Raw genomic sequence first — 24,763 nt, forward strand, 5'->3', positions numbered from 1 at the left:
TCCACTGTTTAATAATAATAATAAAGGGTTTGAAGTGCTTTTTCTCATTTCCAGAGTAAACAATATACCATTGAATTCATAGAATAAATTATATCATGTTGAATCCACGGAATACCGACGACGATTAAATCGACGTATCTTGTAAAGAGTATCCGATTGAAATAAGAGAGAAAAGAATATACTGTTGAATCCACAGAATCAATAATATTATGCGTGGACTCGAAAGTAAAGCGAATAACATTCAATCCACAAAATAAAGATTATCAATCGAAGTTAGGAATATTTTGTAAATAAATTCCTGTTGAAGCTAAACTCATATTAAATTATTCGTCTTTTGTCTTATGGTCAGTCAAATAACTGTCAATGGTATTAGCATTCCGAATTTCTACCGATTTATTTCCTTTGAATACTTTAGTTTTTAAGTTTCTAAAAAATATATGTAGTTAATGGTAATATCTATACATTTGTAGAGCTAAAACGATAAATATATGAAATACTCTTGACTTAAAAACACACTTTGTTTTGTTATTTAACATGTTATAGATATGAAAAAAATCACAAGATATCTTTAAACGTAACTTAAGCATTTGTCTTGAAAATTTGGCTCTATTTTAAATGAGTCATGTTTTATTAAATATAATGTTTTTTTTTTTTAAATATTAGTGCGTTCTGTCTAACAATTAAATTTACGTACCTCCCTTTCAAACCATCTTCTTACTACGGAGCATTATAAATCGTCTGTCAAGTCTTTAACCATTTTTAAATATAAATTTCTTGTTTGAGCAATTTGTCGCGTAAAAATAATTAAAAGTGTAAGATTGAATGCAAAAAATTAAAATATTCAAAAAATTGAAACGTCATTGAAAATAGTTCCGATAACTAGCCACAGATGGCACTGTCTGCCGATATCCGAATGGTTCCGACTAGATCCCGAGCCTAGCCGATCTTAGGTGCGAGCAAGTTACTGAGAACTATAAATAAAAGAGAGAGAATACTAGGAATAAAGACATTACAAAAACGAACAACCGTTTTTGATTAAATACTAGGTACAAAGATACATATGTTATGTTATATACAGCAAATGATTTATAATTGCGCCGATAATAATAATTGACGCATGGAATTTTATAAATACTTAAAGACTATAATATTAATATTTCACTTGTTCTATGTTAATTTAATTATTCTACACTTTTGGAAGCCCTTTGTGATATTGTGTTTCGTCGAATATTCTTGGTTTATATTCTTCCTAGCCTAGAAATTATAATAAAAAAGAAATAAAGGAAATAAAATAAAACAAAAAATAAATAAATCTCATAAAATTTTAATCAAAACACATCGAATAATAATAAAACCTTTTTTATAACCGCAAAATAGTCTTTAAAACTTAACTAAAATATAAATAAACAATATTATGATAATTAGGTATGTAATCATTGAAGATAATATTAACAACTCCCAAACGAAAAATGTGAACAGGACCTCAGCCTTGCCTGGGCTTTGCTCTACCCGATCTAAATGCAATTCAGTTAGTGTCTTGGATAAACATATCTATTTTATTTTAATATGCGACATCTATTGACTTGTAGAGCAAAGCCCTGGCAAGTATAATGTCCTGAGTTCAATCCCTATTCTTTTTCTGATTTTTCTCTTTCATATTTTTTGGTTTAAGAGTCGTTGAAAATGTCTTTAATGATTAGATATTACAATTTTTATTCATTAAGTTATTGCAAAAATATATATTATAATTAAAATATTAGAAAAAAAATAGTAAAATGCTTAACATGTTTTTTACTCAAAGTTTTGAAAAGATAGATCTTCTTTCCAGCATAATATTATGAAATATTTAGCAATATGTAATGATATATAATAATTAATGATATTTTAAAGTGTGTAAATCAAAAAACTGATGCAGTGTCAGTGTAGATAATTATAGGTACAAAATAAATCTCACTGCGCAAATTGAAATGATAACTTTTTACAACAACATAACCCTTTAAACCTTATAAAAAAGATTTTTTTTAATATAATGAACTCAGCTGTAAAAATAAAGCTAAGTTTGTAAATTGCACCTTCCGGCTTTCGATGTTTAAAATCGACTAAATATATTTAGATTAATAATGAAATGAAAATAAGTAAATAGATTAGGTTAGGTTGGGGTATTCCAATCTTCCCCTCATATCATCAGTGCAATCTAGATTTTTCAACATTTAAACAACGTCCGTTAAATGCCAACTCAGCTTTGGATCAAATTGTGATCAGCTGACAAACATAACCGTTATGGTTGAAAGCTGATCATAATTTGATGACAGTTGGAAACGGGCTGATAATTGGCGTTTAACGGGACATATTTAAAGGCCAAAAAATCAACATGGCGCTCATCGTAGATCTGAAGTGACCAGAATTTAAACACCTCAATCTTAGTGAAAGAGCGAAAGTAATGAATCATAAACAATTGTTATAATTAGGAATTTAGCTATATACTGTATTGTAATGCTTAGAATTTAAATGCCTAGTGGTACGAAGAAAAAAGTGGGCGATCCATAATATCCCACGGAGTAAAAAGAACATTGCAAATTTATTAAAAAATCTTCAAATTATTGGTAACCCGGTTAAAAGCGTGATTGCGGGCTATAGACAAACTTTTAGTCAATTCCTCATATATCGGAACGCTTGTTCATGCACCTGCAATTGTTTTGATAATATACAATGACGAAATTAGTTTTTTTATGAACACGAGTACTGAAATCGTGAAAATACGTTCGTATTTTACTAAAAGTTATTAGGAAACCTGTCATTTATTCGTTGAGGGGTTGCAATCTAGTTTTTAACCGGAATAAATTAGCAATATTCAATATCAGTAATTTTTCTCCGTGTAACATCGCAGATTAAATTTGGTTAGGTTAGGAACCGCCACAATGGAAAAGCAAAGAAGTAACTATTTAAGAGGAACCTTTTCCTTAACGAATTCACTGAACATGGGTGCAAGATCGCAGTTGCACGCGGATCCCCCTTGCCCGTTGCGGCACTGTACCTTGCACCAGGCCAGCCAGAAGTCCGAGGGGTCTGACAGCTTCTCGGGGTTAGTGATGTCCGCGGGAGAGGAGGAAGCGGAAGGTTGGCAAACGGGGCAGCCGGTCAGCTGGTATGACGAGTCGGCTGAGCAGAACGCATCGCAGACAGATGACCATTTCGTACGTTGCACGGCGATGTCACAGCTGCACAGCGGGTTTCCTGGAAATATATAATGTGATTTACAATTATTGGTAATCCAGTTAAAACTTGATTGCAGGCCCCAAACGAATGAATTAATAGGTTTCCTTTTAAACTTTTTGTAAAGTACGAATATATTTTCAGAAAGTATGAACGCGTGTTCCTAAAAATCCGAATATATTCGCATTTTGTCATCAATCAATAAAATTTCGTCATCAAATAAATAAATAAAAATATAATATCAAGGAAAATGCGGATGCATGAATACTCGCTCCGATATATTAGGAATTTACTACAAGTTTTTCAGGAATTGGTCTGCAATCCCATTTTTAACCGGATTACCAATAATTTGAAGAGATTGTTAATAAATTAGCAATATATGTGATGGAGAATATCTGTGGCCGCGATGTTTTTTTTTTTTATGTGAATACCGCACAGGAGTCCCAACAGCTCCCAACCAGTGAGACTACGGCATCCCCAATTAGGGTACGTTGTGAGGCTGAAGGTAGTGAGGAGGGGAAGGAGATGAAAGAGGAAGGTGATGACAGGTCTTCGTTTTTTGTTGTTTTGTTTGGGAATTTTGGGTTTTTTGTGTTTTTTATGCAGGTTTTACATTTCCACTGTGAGCTTCTTGCAGTGCGGCGAGTTGTTTCAGAGATATCAGCAAAGGCAAGGTGGAATATGCCTTCGCAGATGCAGCATGAAGTGCAGTCTGAGAGGTTATCGATGTTTATTCCACAGGTAGAGAGAGCATTTAGTATTCATGGTAGATGTTTTTTGATTCAGGCTTTCAATGAGAGAGAATCCACTAAAGTTTTTAACTGAATAATGAGGAGCACCACTGAGTTATTTTCACTATTTGATTTGTAGTGATAGCCGAAACGTTTAGATCAAGTGACAGTTGTAGAGGTGTTATGATGAGGTTTAAGCACCAAAGAATCCACTTCTTGAGATAGGAATTACGCTGGTTTGTCTCGCAATATCCAGTTTAGGCTAGTTATGCACTTTTGATTTGGTTCACTGTCTTTTTGTACGTTTATTTTTGATTATTTTGATGCGGGCATAGAGATGCGTCAAGACTAGACTAGGGTGTAGGTAGAATTCTAAATCAAATGATTAACATTTGACATAGATGACAGACAAGCCAGATATTATACATAATACAGGTGTGAAGACACGTACTTGACTTACTTTAACCAGTTATACCTGGGATTCTTTGGAGTTAAAGAATTGAAAATAAGACTTTGGTTTCCGGTGTTTTTTCTAATAAAAACTTAAAAATCAGACAGTTAGGGTCGGGGTGGGTGGGTAGGTGGTATGGCGGCTGTATGACAACTGACGATAATACATGTGTATTATTAATAATTAATTTTTGATTCGACTGAGCTTCCTACTTCAACCTTCCTACCAAGGAACTGGAGTCGATAACTCTACCAGCCTCACCAAATGCCGTTCGAAAAGGCCAACATTTATTGAGTATATTAACTGCTGTAATTGTTATATATAAATTATGCAACCATGTAGGGGTACCTACATGCACAGGTAGTAAATTGTCTTTGTGTTTTTACGCTCAGGTATCACCAGTTTATCTATGGAGATGTTAGTGAGAGAGAAAAAGAAACGTCATTCTTTGACAGGACACAAGGCGGTTTACTTGGAGCCAGCTAGCTCATGTGTTGCTGACGGATCAATCCAGTACGAGATGTAATTTTGGAAGAACAAACATAATCCGAGTATTTTATAGGCTGACGAGGTAAATTCTACCCGGAATGATTGGATAACCATCAATCCATAATACAAAGGTCGTATTTTCATTTTCATTTCCTTTCCAACATTATGTGAAAGTGGGATTTTAATAATGCCATGCTGCTTTGGAACGTGCAGCATTCCTGTATGGATATTCTGGCTTGAACCAAGATCATTTCTCCACCTTGATCTTGGATCGAACATCGCCAAGCCAAGAACATTAAAAGCCTGAAATAATGACTGTTGCATCACCACATGTTCGTGAACATGTAAAATTAAAAAAGAATCGATTGGATATCGAAGGATCGTTGGACCGATCCTGCTACAAGTGACAAGATTAGCCCCCCTTGGTAAAGTTACAGAATTACTATATAGGGTGTTCATGTTTGTCTCTTATTATAACTTTTTTATTGCTATTGAAAACATTACTCATGAATTTGTAACACCTTAATTCCCAAATTGCCCGTACCTTGGGAACACGATCTCGGGTAAGCATTTCTCATTGTTCTTTGTATTTTGTTTCTGCTGAAATAGGCAGGATGGCCCCCAAACATTAAAAATGAGTCACACAAGTTGCCCTTAACATAATGTCATCCTATTTCAGATAAATGCGTATATGTCCGCCTGTCTGTATGTGATTGCCACCAAAAGGCAACATAATACATTGTGATCGACAACGAGTCTATCTGCCAAGTTTCAGCTCGATCGGATGTCGGGAAGTGGGTTAATTTCCGCTTCCGAAATTTGCATTCATTCATTACCGAAAAAAGAGTGAAATTGAAATATTTAAAAATGCCACCAGAGAACAAAATTTAATTAACATTTTTCACTCTAAATAATATCAGGAATCACCAAGTTAGTAAATCGGTACGTTTGTAATTGAAATGTCATATAGTTTGTGCTTTAGACGTACCTATTAATAAAAGCAAACATTTAATCACTTAAAAATGATTAAGTTGCACAATGAGTGTTAATTTTATCAGTTGCGTGATGTACAGAGTAACGAATTCCTAATGTCTTAGATATCCCGTGGTTTTTGCATCACAGCAAAACTTTGTACGTTTGAAAATGGGCATTTTAAGTAAAGGTGGGTAATTTAGTACGAGACAATACCCTAAAATAAATACAGATTCTTAACGACGTAAGTGAAGCAGCCGTGCAACGGGCCGTGCAACGTGCGACGCGCGGCCCTGGTGTTTTGGACAGACCTGCGGTTGAATTTGCCCTATGAAATCTCTGATATAAAGTGAGAATCTTAACGACAAAAGTTATGAAGTCGAGTAAAAACAATATTCGGCGAACGGCCCGACGTAATGGGTCGACTTTGCCCCAACAGGCCTAGAAAATCGATCTTTTCTTGGGGTTTATTTTAATTATTTCTGATGAAGTATAACTAAAATCTCAAATGTTTCTAGACGAATTCTTTGGAAAGTTACTAATTCACCGTCTAAAAAAATAAAACCTGGTGCTCACCGCTAATTTTATAGTTGAAAAAAGTTTTCAAAATTTTCAATCCTTTTTATCTAGAATATTTTAACGGCAAGGTCCTGTTTTTATTAATTTTAAATATAAATAACTTACATCCGCAGAATTCCCTCAATAAACATTTGAGATTTTAGTAATACGTTTATCAGAAATAATTAAAATGTGAGCGACAAGAAAGATTTGTCGTGTCCTGTATTTGGTGCACTAAAATAGTTTAAATAAAACATGTTACAGACTTATTATGTTGTTATTAAGTACCGTTTGTGGGTGAAGAATGATTCATTATTCTTGAAAACAGAAAAAAGTGTTTCTATTTGAGAAGTTTGTGAAATATTAGTTAATTATATAGAAAAAGAGTGGTTGAAGGCGTGGTTCTCACGAAAACGGCGCTACGGAAACTATCAAATCATTATTACAATATTTCAGTATGCTCTTTAAGATTCATATTTGAATTGTATTCAGGTTATGTATGTAACTACTTAGATGTGGCAGAACCCCATTGTGTAATTCCAAATTAGATTCGACATATAATATATCTGACAATAGTCAACACTTAGAATAGCCACGGGAAAAGAAAAAAATCTCGTCAGAGGATAGATTTGACTAAGAGAATGGTTATTATAGTTCAATGGATCTGTCCGCACGCCAATGGATTTTATGTAAGCAGAAACAATAGTTAATAATATTAGATTCATTCTCATCAGTTGTTCCTCGTCACAGCTAAAGTACGGGTAAAGTACCCAGTGAGGTCTACATTATCAAATATATTATATAAGTATTGTAGCAAATAAAAAAATAACAAAGTTTTATTGTTGCGATTTATAACTTGTGTGATTTACCTACAAAGTGTCGTAATTTTTATTTATTTAAATATTTCGTGTTTCTTTTTCTTACCAGAATCATAAACAATATTAAGTGCCAGAACAATAAGTCAGTTTTTACAAATTTACTCTAACTGTTCTTCCAAAAGAGGTAAGTAGATTCTGTTTCATATAAAAAAAAAATATATCATCACTGATATAATTTATGAAAAAAAATTAAACGTTTACATTTATTACTGCAGGCTTATTTTCCATCAGATAAATGAATAAATAAAAAAATATAAATATTTATAAATATATGAAATAAAATAAGCCTGCAGTAATAAATGTAAACGTTTAATTTTTTTTCATAAATTATATCAGTGATGATATATTTTTTTTGTTTGACTTAGGATTTAATCTTCCTCCCCAGGCACTGGCTCTTATCTGCTGTGAACCTTTAAAATGTCTTTTAAAAGTAAAAAAAAACATGGTTTGACTGAGGATTGAACCATCCTCGGTCTGGAGCCGACAGCGCTAACAACTAAGCCAAATTCCAATTGGGTAGGATCGAAATTAATTTCGTATTTTATCTGCTTTAATGTCATCAAATTTCAGGGAAATGCATATAATCTGCGCGTGTATGTGTGATTGCCACCAAAAGTTGATGGAAAGTAATGTCATCGACAACGAGTCTATCCGCCGAACTTCGGCTCGATCGGATGTCGGGAAGTGGGTTAATTTCCAATACCAAGATTCCACTTAATTCATAAGTTCGTAGAATGAAGTGGAAAATTTTATTTTTTTAAATACAAACATAAAATAGATGTATTAATTTAAAAAACTAAAAAAATATACATTAAAATCTGTTAATTTTTACCACCCTGGCCTCATTTTCCATTAGACACCTTAAATAGTACCTGACACCCACCATTTGGTTTATTATTTAATCGATTTTTTCACAATTCTACCATTTGTTTTTAATACCTACCAGGTATTTGGAAACAGTTTTTTTAGGATTGCTGGGTTTCTTGTGCATCTTTCGAATTTTTTTAATTTATTTGTTTTATAATTTTTTACAACTGTTGAAAATGACCATAACTTGAATGTGACTTTACTGGGGTACCCCGTTTATGGTCAGATTGCCCATGGATATTTGTGTGAATTGTCAATTTGGTCAAGTTTTTGTAAGCGTGTCAAAATATAATAAAAATGGAAAATTATAAAGCGTAATAATAGAAGAAAAAATAATAAAAACATAACAGAAGATGGTTTGTGAGTAATCTTTTTTAAGTGAAATTCTAAGATGTGAGAAAATTACTCCACCATTCTACACTCGTACAGTAATTATTCATTTGATAATCTTTTAGTTGATTCCCAAGGGTGCGTAAAAACGGGTAAGAATTTATGAATTACGAATTACGAAAAGGAAACGAAGCAACCACAAACGACGCAAAATGCCGCTTAATTCGCGGCTCGGCTCGCAGAAATTTTGCACTGTTTTTACGCAACAACAACACGTGTTCATGCACCTGTATTTGCCTTGATAATATGCAATGACAAATTGTGGAAATATATCGTGATAACACGTTAGCATTTTACTAAAAGTTTATTAGGAAACCGATCAATTCATTCGTTAAGTCCCTTAGGCCTACAATTCATTTTTCAACGAGATTACGAATAATTAGAAGAGATTCTTTATAAATTACCAATTTTAAATATTAGTATTTTTTCTCAGTGTAGATCTTTCGAGCGTCCTTTCGTTAAAATACAAGAATAACATCGTACAAATTGTTACTTACCAAGTCCATTGAGGCACAGCGTTGGGCAAACTTCAGATCTTGGCACACCGATAGTCTCAATTTCCTCAGCTGACCCATCCGTGGTGACCTCATCTGACTTCTCTTCACTCTCCCTGACTCTGCGGATGGCTTCCGTCACAAGCCTGCGAACAGAGGCCAGGGCAGAAGGGGGAACCTTCGCGTCCTTAGCGAGGACGCTCCCGATAGGAGTGATTCTGTTGTTTCCGATAGGTAAATAATGCTTCATAGCCCCGCTGGAGATGGTAGGGGCTACTCTGAGACTCTTGAGGCCTGTCTGTGTCTTGTTATAGATCTCCGCTATGTCGGGGGTGGCTGCCTGGCAGGAGTACCCGCAGGGGTCTCCGCCGAGGCCTGAAAATAAAGGAAGTATTAGTGTTACTGTTACTGGTTATAATCTGAAACTAATATATTGTTAGATGACATTGTTCTGGATGAATGCGCTTGTGTACTGAGTTCTAATTTTGTGGAGATCAAAAGATGACTCAATTAGAATATATCGCTGAATGGGTACCTATCTACTAACTAGCTAACTAACCATCACGCCGTTTCCCCGCAGGGGTAGGCAGAGAAGACGGACCGCCAAACAACTCGGTCTTGACACACACTTTTTTCCTCTTTCACATTCATACATTCTATTATTCTGACTCTTGACATGGCCCGACTTGAATATATGATTCACTTGATTATGCCGTGTCTTCCTCGGGCGTCCCCGACTTCTGCTACCATTCGCATTTGCATCTGTCTACCTAAGTAAATTACTTTATTTATAAGAAAACACCAACATCTTTTGATATTTGTTTTTGTTTGTGGTTTCGGAACACACTTTACATAAGGACGGGCAAAACCTTCAACTAAAGATAATTGAAATAATTATCTTTAGTGTAACTGCGTTAACTTCGATGTATTTTAACTATAAATATAATTTTCAATGATAATAGAACTGTTTTTTTTACTCGATAAAGAGAGGTTACATTATGAAATAAGTATAGTACCTACATAGTTATCTGAAAAAACAAACAGTATTCCGCAAAATAAAAATAATAGAATACCAAAACTTAACTTTAACGTAACGTTTAAATAAGATTTTTAAATATTTTGATTATATACGCTATATGAATTATTACCCTTGAGTTTTACTCCCTTACTAACAAACGTGTTTTAAATTTTATTAAAAAACTGATAAGTTACCATTTACAATACGCGAATGGTCATTTATCAGTTGTATAAAATTTAAAACACGTTTATTATTGGTAAGGCCCACAGTTTTTCCGGCATGCTGACATGTTACAAGTAGTACCCAGTACCTACCTACCTAACTAAGCTTAGCCACTATAAATGTTCGTGTGTATAAAAATATGTAATTAGATGTAAATATAATTTCACAAAAGTAAGCTCGCATAGTGCCGAAATCGTACATAAAATCCCAAGAAGTAATAAAATGATTTAATGTTGCCAATTATTTTTGAAATGCAAATGTTTTTTAAATGTCACAAAAACGAACATTTTGCTAATTCATAATATTTGTATATGATTAAAAAAATATATTAAATACCTATACGTGCAAAAATGGTTGCAAAGGTGCATTAATTTGGTAAATTCTTACGTTTTCTAAGTCATAGGTATCCCAGCAATTTTTTTTTAAATACAACTCTATTTTAAATGATATGAATATATGTTTAAGTTTTCAAGACAAAAGATTTTCATTAACTTTGTATTTACATATAAAATTCTAAATGATACATTTTATAATTGAATTGCTTGCATTGATAAACTTTCGGATTCCACTACGTAATACTAGAAATTGGGATTTATTTCATTGCAGAAATTCTGGGACTAACTACCATATGTATTCCTCATTGCCCTGAATACTTATGGAGGGAAATAATTATACTGAGTCAGCGGATATCTTCAATTTATCACATAAAAATACAAAAGATTGTTACTGAGGCAGTTTAGTTATACATAATAAAAACAGTGCAATTGTTTCTGAGGCAGTTTAGTTATATATAAAAAATACAGTGTAATTGTTACTGAGGCAGTTTAGTTATGTATAATAAATACAGTGTAATTGTTACTGGGACAGTTTAGTTATGTATAATGAATGCAATATAATTGTTACATGTAAAAAAATACATAAAAAAAATAATAATGTTGAAATAAAATCAAACACTCACCCCCCTCGCACAGGTCCTTACAGATCAGCTTCCTTTGAGAGACTGAAGGTTTCCACAGTTTGTCTCCTGTCAGCCCTCCCCTGGTTTGAGACAAATACAGGTCCTTAATCAAACCCCTATCGTAGTGTACCGAGAGCACAGTCTCGGGTTCAAAACCACCGTCATCTCCCTCTAACTCATTGGATCTCGAGGGCACCCCTTGTGTTTCTTTCCCGCTCATCCTGGGCGTGGCTTCAGTCGGGGGTTGGGAAAGCTCGGTAGGGATTGGCCGGCGGGAAGAGCGGTGGGCGTGGCTTGCGGCCATGTCGGCGCATGCGCACGCCAATAACAGCAGAACGAATTTTCCTGACATCGTGATTTTTTATATTGCGTTCTGAAAATTTACGATGTTTTTATTGCATATTGTTTTTTATTGTAGAACAATTTGAGAATTTATGACTGGAAAACGTTTTTATTGCTTTTTGTTTGTGATTAATGGGAAATGAAAATTATCTCCACAATTTTAAAAGTTCGCTATAGCCAAAAATAATTGCTTTATAGCATTGTTTGATGTTTAAAAAAAGCATTTTACAAGGAACAGTTCCAACCGCCCCTAACCGTCTGAGGCATGTCGAAAAGAGAAGGAGATGGGGTTGGAAAGGTTGGGAAAAACCTGGCTATTCTAATCTAGTCACCAAACTCGGCTAAAGTTTCTATTCTATTCAGAATTCTGTTCTTTTACCATGGTGACACTTAGAGTATGGTGATACCATTGTACAATTATATAATACTGAGTTTGTATGCAAGTACCTAAGTACCTTGTAAGGGTTATAAATAAATAAATGCAATTAATTCGTATACAGGTAGGTACCTATTATCCCGGGAAAGGTACCTACCTACTGGTTGAGCTGAAAAATTACAGCCTTAATTTCAAAATGCTTGCTAAGAACGGGTCATTTCACAGAATTTGATCAATTCATCAACTTTCAACGTTGATAATCAAGTTCTGTAAAGGTTTTATTCATGTTATCTTATTATTTCAGTTTTATGAAACAACTGGCCAATAACGATACGGTACTTGAATAGAACCTTCACAGAACCTTAAAATCAACTTTGATGAATTTTTAAAGTTCAATGAAACAACCCGTCCTAATTCTAAAATCATTAATCTTCTGAATTTTACATTTTGTATTTAGTTTATTTCAGATTTTTATTGCTCATAAAAGCAGAAAAAAGCAGCTTTGGAACACTATTTTTATGTGAATACCGCACAAGAGTCCCAACTGCTTCCAAACTTCTGAAGTGAGACTACGGCATCCCCAATCGGGGTATATTACATTTCCTGGCTATTAAGCTCTGATCACCAAACACAGCTAAATCCATTTCAATGGTAGTCCTTCACCAGGGTGATACTGAGAGTATGTATCTACCATTCTGGAACGTGACGCAAATACACTGTACATATTATTTTTAATAAATTTATTGTGAATCAACAATTAGTCGAAACCATTACCTTTACACTTTGGAAAATTGAAATTCTATTAAAAATTGTATTATATTATTTACCGGGAAGTGGTTTCTCCTATATTAATAAATAGCTACGCCTTTTTTAGAATTCTATTAACTAACTAACTAACCATCACGCCGTTTCCCCGCAGGGGTAGGCAGAGAGGACGGACCGCCAAACAACTCAGTCTTGGCACACACTTCTTGTCTCATTCACATTCATGCATGCTCTTCTATTATTCTGACTCTTGACACGGCCCGACTCGATTATCTGATTCACTTGGTCGTGATATGTTTCCTCGGGCGTCCCCGACTTCTGCTACCATTCGCATTTGCTCATATAGTCTCCTTAAACTCCTTTCGTCGCTCATTCGTTCTATATGTCCAAACCATCTAAGCGTCACTTTCTTAATATTAATCATTAGGTATCTCTCATTTCTCACCCGATCATACATAGTTTTACCACGTATACGCCTCAGGGATCTCATTTCTACAGCATTCAGTCGACTTTCATCCTTCCTCTGCCAGTTCCATGCCTCACTTCTATACATCAGAGTAGGTACCAGCACTCCATTGTGGACTGCCAACTTCGTTTAGTCCTCCATTAATTCCTGCATTTACCCTTCTTTCAATAGAATTTTATTTTTCTTCATTAAAGCTATTTTTGTACCACCTTCAATAAAAGGATTGTCGTTCAAAAAATTCTAAAAATAATTAGGTATTTTTAGCTAGGTACTTTTTTTAATCTAAAAAAATGATAATGAACGTATTTTTATGTTGACGAATACATTTTCTATAAAGATTAAAAATATGTCATTTTTTGATTCGACACCAAAAAGACGTGTTCGTTTTTATTTGTAAATTCGGCGGCTTTGACGTCACGCCGGTCCTCGCTGGTGACAGCCGTATTACCTGAAATTGGCGTTTCCTTTGTCATAATGACGATGTAGCCAGTTGGAACCGTTTCTGAATGCGCAGTTTTATATCGTCTTTTAAATCAATAATTTGATTGAAAATATATAAAAAAAACAAATTCTTAGTACTTTAATAATCGAATTAGAATTTGAACAATTCATCAAAACTCAAAGATGTTTACAAGTTTTGTGAAGATTCTATTCAAGTTCTATTACTATTTCTGTTCTGTGAAACACTGACCAATAATTATATAATACAGAACTTGAATAAAATCACCACAGAAGTTGAAAATCAACTTTTAAATTGGATCAATTGTTCAAATTTTGTGAAACAACCTACCTTAAATGTTCCACATATTATGTTTTTCGGTATTAATATTATTCACCACTCCCAACGATCAAATAAATAATACAAAGTGTATTCGGACTTCCCGATAACAAATATGAACTGCCCGTCTGGACCTTGATTTGTATTTAACCCTGGTTGTATCCGTTAGCCTTCTTATCAGGAATGCTAGGTATTATAATAATAATAATAATAACATAGCATTTATATAGCGCAGTTTTGTGTTGTTTCACTTCAAGTGCGCTTTGCTATAATAAACTTAAAAATAAAATTTCCTATTGTGTTCCTTTAAAAAAATATTAATATCATAATATGAAATAAAGAATAAACGGTTTACACAAAAGCAGAGAATAAAATTTAACAATAACAGTGCTATTTTAGTAGAGGACAACAATAAAAGACAATAACAGTGCACGAAAAATAAGAACTTTAAAATTAAAATATTATATAAAACAGGAAAATATTAAAATATTATATAATAGGTGGACATTAAACATAAAAGTACAATAAGGAGGAAACCGAAACCAAACAATTACCGGAAACTTCAAAACCTGGCTTATTATAGTATATTGAAAAGAAGCTTAGATTCATGAGAATATAAATGATATGATTTTTTGAATAATTTTGTTTTTAAAACCCGTTTAAATTCAGCCAAATTTTGTATATTGGTAAGGGCTGGGGGAAGTTTATTCCAAATGAGTGGGCTAGCTACACGAAAAGAGCGATCATAGTAAACAGCTCGATTTGACCGAGAAAGTTCGATTAAACGATTGGTAACATCTAGATCTGCTGACCTCAGAGTAAGCTGTCTATCGCTTAGGTTTTGTCGGACACATAATTCCGATATATAGGCTGGCGCCATTCCCTGCAATGCTTTGAAGGTCATTAAGCAGATCTTGAACTCTATTCTTTCAGGGCATCGAAGCCAATGAAGACGATCCCCTAGAAGCGGGGTTATACGACAATGCTTAGATTCAACAAAAATCATTCTCGCCGCAGCATTGAAAACGGACTGGATTCTGTTGAATTGTTTTTTTGGTAGGCCAGCATATGCACTATTACAAAAGTCCATACGTGAGACAACGAACGAATTTATGAGTGATTTTGCTCCATCAGAGGGAAGGCATCTCCTAATTGATTTTATCTGCCTTAGATGGAAAAAGCCAGCAGTATTAATAGCCTTAACAAGAGATGGAAAGGTGCTTTGCTGATAATGGCGTATACCCTATTGAACTGTGTGATATCAGCAATTCCGAGATTTTAGGTAAAAATGCCCTTTATGTCCTTGACTAATTTATACACGGAGAAAAATGACCATTGCTTATTTATTAAGACTCCCTTCAAATTATTGGTACTTAATTCCAGTTAAAAACAGGATTGCAGGCCTTACGAATGAATTAACGGGTATCCTGATAAACTTAGAAATTGTAGAAATGCCCTGTTAGAAATTGGGAATGCGAGGTTTTAAAAACAGGATTGCATGCCTCACGAATGGTTTCCTGATAATATTTTAGTAAATTACGAATGTATTATCATGATATCGGATCACGTATTCATGAAAACCCGAATATTTTTGCATAGCAACGAATTTTTTATTTGCATCGTCATAATATATTATTATCAAGGTAAATCGTTATGACATTCTTAAATTGATGTTTCATTAGTATGGCCTGTTAATTTATCGTGGGTGCAAATTTGATTTTTCTCCGAGACGGAGAACTAACCTACCATTAGTAATGTTACACATGATGTCGATATTTCCACGCAAATATTGTTAAATTCAAATTACTAATTATCAATTGAAATAGACGGAGAAAAATGGGTATTGCTAATTTATTAAAATGCTGTTAAAAACGTGATGGCACGCCATTTCTCAACAGTAAATTCAGAATATATCGGAACACGTGTTCTTGACGAAATACAAAAATATCAGAATATCATAATAACTATCATAAAAATGAACACGTATTTCAACACCGTAATAACACATTCGCGTTCCACTGATATTTTATTTGGGAGTTTGTCAATTCATTCGATAAAGGCCTGCTGTCCAGTTCTTTAACATAAATACGAATAATTTTATCAGATTTTCAATAACTTTGCAATATTTTATATCCGAATGTTTTAATGTAGGGTAATGTAGTAAGTAAGTACATACACAGCGCTCTCGAGGTGATTTTTCACGAAAAAACAAATATTATTATATTCTAATATAATTCTGTACCTAAGTGTTAAACAAAAAATACATAAGACTAATAACAAAAATATTAAATTATTTTTTTATAGCAGCCTTTTTGTGAAAAACACGCGTAGAAGGGTAAAATTTTCTCTTAACACCTATCGACCTTCATTTTATAATTTAATTAGGCAGATTTTTTTTGAATTTGAATACCGCACCCAACGAGGAGTCCCAACTACTCTCAACCATCTGGAGTCAGTGACAACATGGCTCTCACTATTGGGGTATGTTGTGGGGCTGAAAGTAGTGGGGAGGGCAAGGAGATAGGGAAGAGGAAGGAGGGGAAAAGTACCTGGCTATTCAGATCTGGTCACCAAACATGGCTAAAGCCATTTCAGATTCAGTTCTGAATGGTAGTCTTACACTAGGGCGATATTGGGAGTATCTTCGAGTCTGAAACGTGCTTTATTTAACAAAAATTAATCAAATAAAATTTACCTGCGCGCTCCGGGATTTGAACCCGCAACCTTCTCGACCAGCAAGCCGGAGGTCACAAATCGAGTTCAAATCCCTGCGAGCTCAAATAAATTTTATTTGATTAATTTGTGTTATTTCACAATTTTCTCATTTGAAATTATATATTTGTGATACATTCAGTTCAGTTCAGTTTCAGTGCCGGCAACCCGGGCGTTTATTAGGTTAATAAGGTTGATTCTGTACAGATGTTTTTTTTTCATTACCCTCCTCACTAGACATAGTCTGTTCTGAGGCTGGTAATTAACAATTTATATATAAACCAAATGTTAAGTAAAAAATAGTAAAATAAAAATAATAAGAAAAAATAGAAGTAAAAAAATGAGTAATAAAACGTTCCAGTAAGTATTGTTAGTATCGTACATTTAGAATTAATTCTTTGCTTGAAATGGCTATGACGATGTTTGGTGATAAGATCTGAATTGCCTCGTACATCTTCACCTTCCTCACCCCATCTCCCTTCCATCCCCACTATCTCCACCCTCACAACATACCCCCAATCGGGAATGCCATAGTCTCCACACGGTTGCGAGCAGTTGGGACTCTTGTGCGGTTTCAAAATAAATAAAAATATTTGTGATCAAAAAATTACAATAAAAAAAAAAACATCTTCATTTAACTTATAACTTTTTCGTTAAGACGTTTTGAAAAATGGGGTCCCCGGGGACTTACGATGTCACATACGTAAGTTTAGTTCACCACGTCACTTAAAAGTTAAAACAGTAGGTTCAGTAAGCACCTACCATTGTTCCTAAAAACTTAATACATTATTTAAGTTCCTTTGTTGAAAAGAATCGAAAGAATTAAAAAAGAATCTATTTAAAACTTAATTCACTTCGTCGATGAGGTTCCGATTGCGTAACAGGCGCCGCCTATAAAGTCAATATCTGCCTGTCCCCCACCCCTTCCGGTTCCGGCGGCCATTTTGAATTTCCCGTAAGGCTTTTTAGGTCAGAAGTGGGTTGGGGAGGGAGGCTGTACGCGGGGAGGTTCAACTCTAACATTTCCCAAGCGTGGGGAGAAAATTACACAATACTAATTCAGGGGATATCAAATCTAACCAATGAAATTAATTTCAACTGAGTTTTGAATTCCAATTGTGTCTTGTTATTATACGATGTTGGGGTAGATAAATGAGATAGACAAGATTCATTATTGTGGTTGGATTCTGAAGGTAGAGAATACCTTTAGAATTCAAATATCTCATTATAATTCAGGTAAATTAATTAATTTACAGAATTACATAACGTATTACATTTTATAGAAAGAAAGTATTACTACATATAGTATTATTACACAAAAAGTAATTCTACATAAAGACATGAAATGTAACACTGCGTAAAGTATTTTACGGAAAGATATACTACATAAAGTATTACACGGAAAGTAATAGCACATGAATTATTACATTTTCTAGAAAGAATGTTTCGATTGTTTGAACACTTGGCTAGGAAATTATTGCGTAAAACTATACGACTTAAGCTCTGAGCTGCATTACTACGACAAAACCTTTCCGTGGCCAAAATATTTCGTGATATTCGGCCCCTTATGCATCATTCTTTTATGTAATGACGCCCGTTTTTTTTTTCGATCTTTAACTTGGAAATCAATAATGGCATAGGTAATAAAAATTAAATCAATTTGTTTTTTTTTTTTATTGTGCATTGAGAAAAAATTGTATTGCTATTTTATTAAGAATTTCTTCAAATTATTGGTATCATAATATTATTGAAAATATTAAAAAAAAATTATTGGAGTTTTAAATTAAACTTGATAACAAAAAATATATGCAGATAATATCCTAAATTTATGGTAACACAACACCGTCCTGGAACAAACATCGTCTAGTGATGCGGTAAAAGTTAAATTCTATGATTGATGTTTTTATCATTAATTTATTTTCTCTACCCAATCTAATCAATGGTATTAATAAAACTTTCAAAAGCTTACACTTACCGCTGCAGGTAGATAATTATCATCTCAGTGAAGAAGATTTGCGTGGAAACATTGCCCACAAACAAAACATTTGTAGATGATTGTGGTATGAAACTAAATCAGTGCTTTTACCGTTGCTCCACAAAGCACATCTATCACTATAAAATATGTATATTTTTTTATATATATATAAAATATACTGACGGCCGGCATAGTCCAGTGGTAACGCATTGGACTGCCATTCCGAAGGTCGCGGGTTCGAACCCTGCGTGCGCAAATAAATTTTATTTGATTAATTTGTGTTATTTCACAATTAATTAATTAAAATAATATATAGTATATTTGCGGCACGTTCCAGAGTGGAAGATACTACCAGTATCGCCCTGGTGTAAGACCACCATTCAGAATTGAAACGTTGCTCCAAATGGCTTTAGCCGTGTTTAGTGACTAGATCTGAATAGCCAGGTACTTCCTCACCTTCCTCTTTCCCTTCCCCACTTACCTTCAGCCTCACAACATCCCCCAATTGGGGATGCCATAGTCTCACTGGCTCCAGACGGGAGCAGTTGGGACTCTTGTGAGGTATTCACTATAAAAAATAAAAATAAAAATGTAGTGACAGATATCTCAGAATTTAAAAAAAATCAACAGAAAACTTGGAATCTTATTTTTCATTTCCATTGTAGAGGAATTTTTCCAATTTAAAGTTTTGAAGATAAAGAATCAGCCAAAGGCTAAATTTATTTCATCTCCACAAAGCGAAGAATTATTTTCTTTGAAAGAAAATCGCTTTGCCGTAGAATAATTCTTATCATCTTACAAAAAGCTTCCTAATACAACGTTAATTACATAAGAGTAAGTAAATTGTATTAAAGGATGATAAATTATTTAAAAAAAATAATAATTGAAGTTAACTAACTAAAATGAAGGAAATAACTTTAATTTTTTATTACTTCCTTCATTTTTCTATTTCATTTTCTGTAATTAGTTGTAACTATTTTTACTACCTTCTAGTAACTAGTTTTACTATGCGGATTCTGTAAGTGAATTATTTTTCCATCATGTATTTTAAAAATATATATTTTATTAAAAATTTATGGAAAGAAATGTAATAATATAAAATGATATTATGTTTTTGAAAAACGGTTATTTCAAAAATACGTAGTTCATGATGAAAATGCCTTGCACACTAAACAAGTTATAGGGGAAATTCATATAGCCCCGACCGCCCATTAAGGTTTTAAAATAGGTAATACCCTCAATGGGGAAATAATAATTGTTGGACTTTATTATGGATATTATATAACATGATATTATTTAATTACATAAAAAACACAATTTCTCTTATTAGAACATTAAAAATCCATCGTTCGTGATGAAAATGCCATGCACACTAAAAAATTTGTAGGGGAAATTTATATAGCCCCGACCGCGACCCCTTCCCCCATTAAGGTTTTAAAATAGGTAATACCCTCAATAGGGAAATAATAGTTGGACTTTATTATGGAAAAAACATTATATTATTTAATTACATAACGAAATATCATTACTATTAATAAAACATTAAATAATTTAAAAAAAACCTTATTTAATAATTGCAATAACTGTAATACATATTATGGCTTTTAACGCCGACCATTGCGATTTTTTTCTAAACAAATCCACATTAATCACAATTATACTCCGAAATATTGAGTGCACTTTAATTACTTTATTCAATTGAAACGTCTGTTTCAACACTTACGATTTATTGTCTTAGTTTTCGCCTTATCGGACTTGTTGCATCGTGTATCCTAATGCCGAAATTTCGCCATCCATATTTTTTCATGAAGTTACTGAAAAACTGTTCACCATTGTCTTTTTAATATTATTTAATCGCTGGGAAATTTTTATTTCTTTCGCTAACTGAACTGTAAGCCTAAAAAAATCTGTTCTAATTAGGGGTCAAAAATCTGTTTGAAAACTCTTTAAAGTGACTTAGTAAAATGTCTAATTTGGGAATGGATTTTGTTATTTTTTTCTGTTTGAGACATCTAATTTTTTCGCTTAAACTTCTACTCCGTTTTTCTTTGCCGTATTACGCACATGTAAGATCTCTGATAAAACTGATTTTCTGCCGCTTTTCTCATCGTATCAGCATCCCATCTCTTTCTTCCAGTATTTTTACTATATTTTGGAATATTGTTATAACTTCAAATAAATAATCAATAACATGTAAGCAAAATAAGAATTCAGAGTGGTCGGTGCTATCCGAAATATAAGTGGTCGGGGGTATAAGACTACTCCCTACTAAGAATCATAGAAATCTTAGAAATCATAAACCATAATAAATCACCATAAATATTAGTAGTATTTAAAATAAATTTACCTTTGCTGAAGCGTGTGTGTATTTTAATCCAAAAACTGGTGCCAATTCGACTAATGTGCGTGACCTTATAGGTAAGCTTAGCTAGATTAATTCTCAATTTTTTTTTCGATTTCGAACGACAAAAAAGTAATATTTTCAAAACAAATTTGTAACCTAATAATACAGAACAATGACAGCAAAGAACGTGATAACATAATAGGTGAGTTTAGCTTAAGATTATTTAGTGTGATGTTTGGTAATAAGTTGGGTTTTCAAGCGATAGATGGCACCAGTCATCAAGCTTACTCCGACAGATATCGCTAGAGTGTAGCAATTGCCTGTGGGATATTATTGCCAGACAACAAGCTTCTAGAAACAGAGAATTACCAACCATCGGGTAATGAACAGTGTAGCTAAATCCAGACTTATTTATTGTGACGTAAATAAACGCAGTTATAGTAAAGAACCTTTTACTTTATCAAGAGTTCCCAACACAGAAATTTGCAAGTAAAGTAGAGATATAACAGTTAGGTTATGTTTTTTTCTTCAATGAAGTATTTTGTCATAGAACAAAAATCACAATCTTTTTATAAGCCGCTCATTCGATATATAATCGTAAGGGCTAATCGTTTCACCGAATTTGAACAATTCATCACATTTAAGTCATGTGAACTTTCTATTAAAGTTCTGTTATCATTCCATTATGGGCCAGTTGCTTCACAGAACTGAAATATAACAGAACTTTCGCAGAACTCGATCTATTTAAATTTGATGAATTATTCAAATTCTGTGATACAACTGGCCCTATTTTAATTCTACAACAAGGATTATCCTTACAACGTGAATAAAAAAAACAAAATAGGTACATAATTGAATGTAGGTTAATCGCATAACCCGATTACCACCCCAACCCTATCTGGTGGGGCAGACATTATAACAAATAGCAGTGTGACGCTCGAAGCTGTCAGAAACAGACGTTTCAGGGTGACTGCCCGCCCCATCCTCCGGTCCAGCCTGATTTATGACCGGAGGGGTGTAATGTGGCAAGAAGGCACGGAAATCTGCTAGTTTTTCTACGTTATAAATTGCGTCACCTCAGGGGCGGATTTAGCAGTACACAGGAAGCTCACAATGGCAGACTATATCTGACAAATATTAGCATAACTACTCGAACGATGGGTGTTTGGTTTTCTAACTAACTAACTAACTAACCATCACGCCGTTTCCCCGCAGGGGTAGGCAGAGAGGACATTCATACATACTCTTCTATAATTCTTGACATGGCCCGACTCGAGTATCTGATTCACTTGATCGTGCCATGTCTTCCTCGGGCGTCCCCGACTTCTGCTACCATTCGCATTTGCATCATATATCCTCCTTAAACTCCTATCTTCGCTCATTCGCTCTACATGCCCAAACTATCTAAGCGTCCCTTTCTTAATCTTACTCATTACACTTACATCAGCCTTGCACTCTTTGCGGATCTCCACATTCCTCACACGATTAAACATGGTTTTACCACACATACGCCTCAGGGATCTCATTTCAACAGCCTTTAATCTATGTTCATCCTTTCTTTGCCATTTCCATGCCTCACTTCCATACATCAAGGTAGGTACCAGCACTCCGTTGTGGACTGCTAGCTTCGCTTCTTTGGACATTTTTTTGTTAGCGCTAACTGCGTTCAGTCCTCCATTAACGGAATTACCTGGATTTACCCTTCTTTCAATATCTCTGTCAGCCTTCCCATCTCTCGTAAACATACTTCCTCAAAACACAAACTCATCCACCTGCTCCAAGTATTCCCCATTCACAATTATATTGCACACTGTTTTCGATTTAATTAATATCATTCCCCAAAATATTAATATTGAAATATTAATCTGATTACTGTAGTTTAAAGCCAATGAATATACCCACATTTAACCATTTACCCCCATATATTTAGTTTCTATAAATTTAGCATATTACTGCAATACTCAAAGCGAACGCTCAAGACGTTTTTGCACACTGCATGTCATTCCGTTCATAACGATTAGTACCATTATGATTTTTTTAGATTTCATTGGTCCTCGCTAAAAGCCAATTCTCGGTCCGTTTTAGCGTTTAGTCAAATTGTGAACATATTGCAAGCTTGAAAATATGACTGTTTATTAAGTTTAAATCCCAACCGGACACTATTTTTTCCATAATCATTATTGAATCAGTACAATATTTTTAAACTACACGTTTCAATTTAAATTTTTTAAAATCTAATAAATTTTTTGAAATATAGAAAAAATGTAGCTGTCATTTTGCTATCCGATGACATTTTTTTTCAATAAATTGAATTAAAATTGTCACATGTCGCCGCTGGATGCATCACGTGATATGGATGCCGTCTTGTTCTAGCAGCACCACACAGAAGAGACGGAGCGCTTATCACTTGATCTGTTGCGATGCCTGGCAGTGTGACCGGTGGGGGCGTGCGATATATATGTTTTTATTGAAAAAATATATCATCAAGCGGCAAAATAACATCCATTTTTTTCTCTAAATTCCAGTGCAATTGATAGGTATATATTAAGAAAAGTCTCTCTGGTTAGAAAAATTTTGTTTTAAAATTTACCCGTTTTTACTGCAATCGGCGCTAACATTTATTGTTACAGTAATGCACAACGTCGTGTAACATTTGGAATCGGGCCGCTAACAATAACACTCCTTATGTAGATGGCAATATGGTTTAAATTCCCACTTAACACCAGCCGCCTGTTTTATGCATTCTAAAATATATCTCCAAAAGGTGTGTTTTATTTTATTTTGCGAAGTTCAGGCACAAATATTTAAATGTTTTTCGATCATATTTTAAGCAACTTAATTTGCGAAATTATACAATAAAACCATGACTGTAAAGGGGTTTGTAAGTAAGAGAAAAATTATTTTAAATGCCCAGTATTTAATTTAAACATCTAATGTACCTAATTATAAGCGATCAAATTATCAAAACAAAAACACAAAATGCATTAAATCGTAGTGCAACTTACAACCCGGTTTCAATTTTTTTTAAATGATCAATGTAAATGATTAATGTAATGATAAATTTCAATATTGCAAATCTTCACGACAAAAACTTCAAAAGTCAGAGAGAACTCGAAAGAAAAATGAAAATTGCTAATTTATTAAGAATCTCTTCAAACTATTCGGAAGGAATTGATTGGTTTCCTAATAAACTCTTAGTAAAATACGGATGTATTGTCACTGTTGTCACATGTTCATAAAAATCCTAATATTTTCGAATTTCGTTATTAATAATTTGATTTAATAAGCACCCGCGAGGCTGACATTACCCAATCATATTTTATAAAAAAATATAATCTAATGTATGAATAAATAAAAAATAATTATATTATAATATGGCACAGTGCGTGAACACGTGTTCCGACAAATTACGAATTTACTAAAAGTTTATCAGGAAACGGAATGAAATCCCGTTGTTAACCGGATTACCAATAATTTGAAGAGATTTGTGATACTTATTTTTTTTCCGTGTAGATATACGAGTACATAGCATTAAAAAAATTACATTATACTATAACATCAAAGATTGTCTGCTTTATAGATATTGTTAAAATAAAATTGTGTAACAGGGAAGCATCTGAAAGGAAATGCCTTTTAAGTAGAGAATTTTTCGTCAAAGGAAATATTATGCTCAAACAAATTACCTGAATTTTTCCCACGAAAAAAGCTATGTGATATTTTTTTATTGCTGAATAAATTTACCCGAATTACTTTTCGTGTTAAAT

General features: G+C 33.7%; 1 protein-coding gene across 1 annotated transcript; it reads right to left on the reverse strand.

Moving 5' to 3' along the window:
- Window positions 1–502: 502 nt before the first annotated feature.
- LOC149410447 (uncharacterized) lies at window positions 503–24,763 on the reverse strand. Its single transcript, XM_089647753.1, has 4 exons — window positions 24,683–24,763; window positions 11,242–11,614; window positions 9,047–9,418; window positions 503–3,234 (listed from the first exon to the last, which is right to left on the reverse strand). Exons 2-4 carry the CDS (start codon window positions 11,591–11,593, stop codon window positions 2,939–2,941), a joined length of 1,020 nt encoding a protein of 339 aa, XP_089503879.1. The 5' UTR covers window positions 11,594–11,614; window positions 24,683–24,763; the 3' UTR covers window positions 503–2,938.

The sequence above is a fragment of the Hesperophylax consimilis genome, chromosome 27, assembly GCF_061612785.1.
Source record: "Hesperophylax consimilis isolate HC1 chromosome 27, BYU_Hcon_1.0, whole genome shotgun sequence".
Classification (NCBI taxonomy): domain Eukaryota; kingdom Metazoa; phylum Arthropoda; class Insecta; order Trichoptera; family Limnephilidae; genus Hesperophylax; species Hesperophylax consimilis.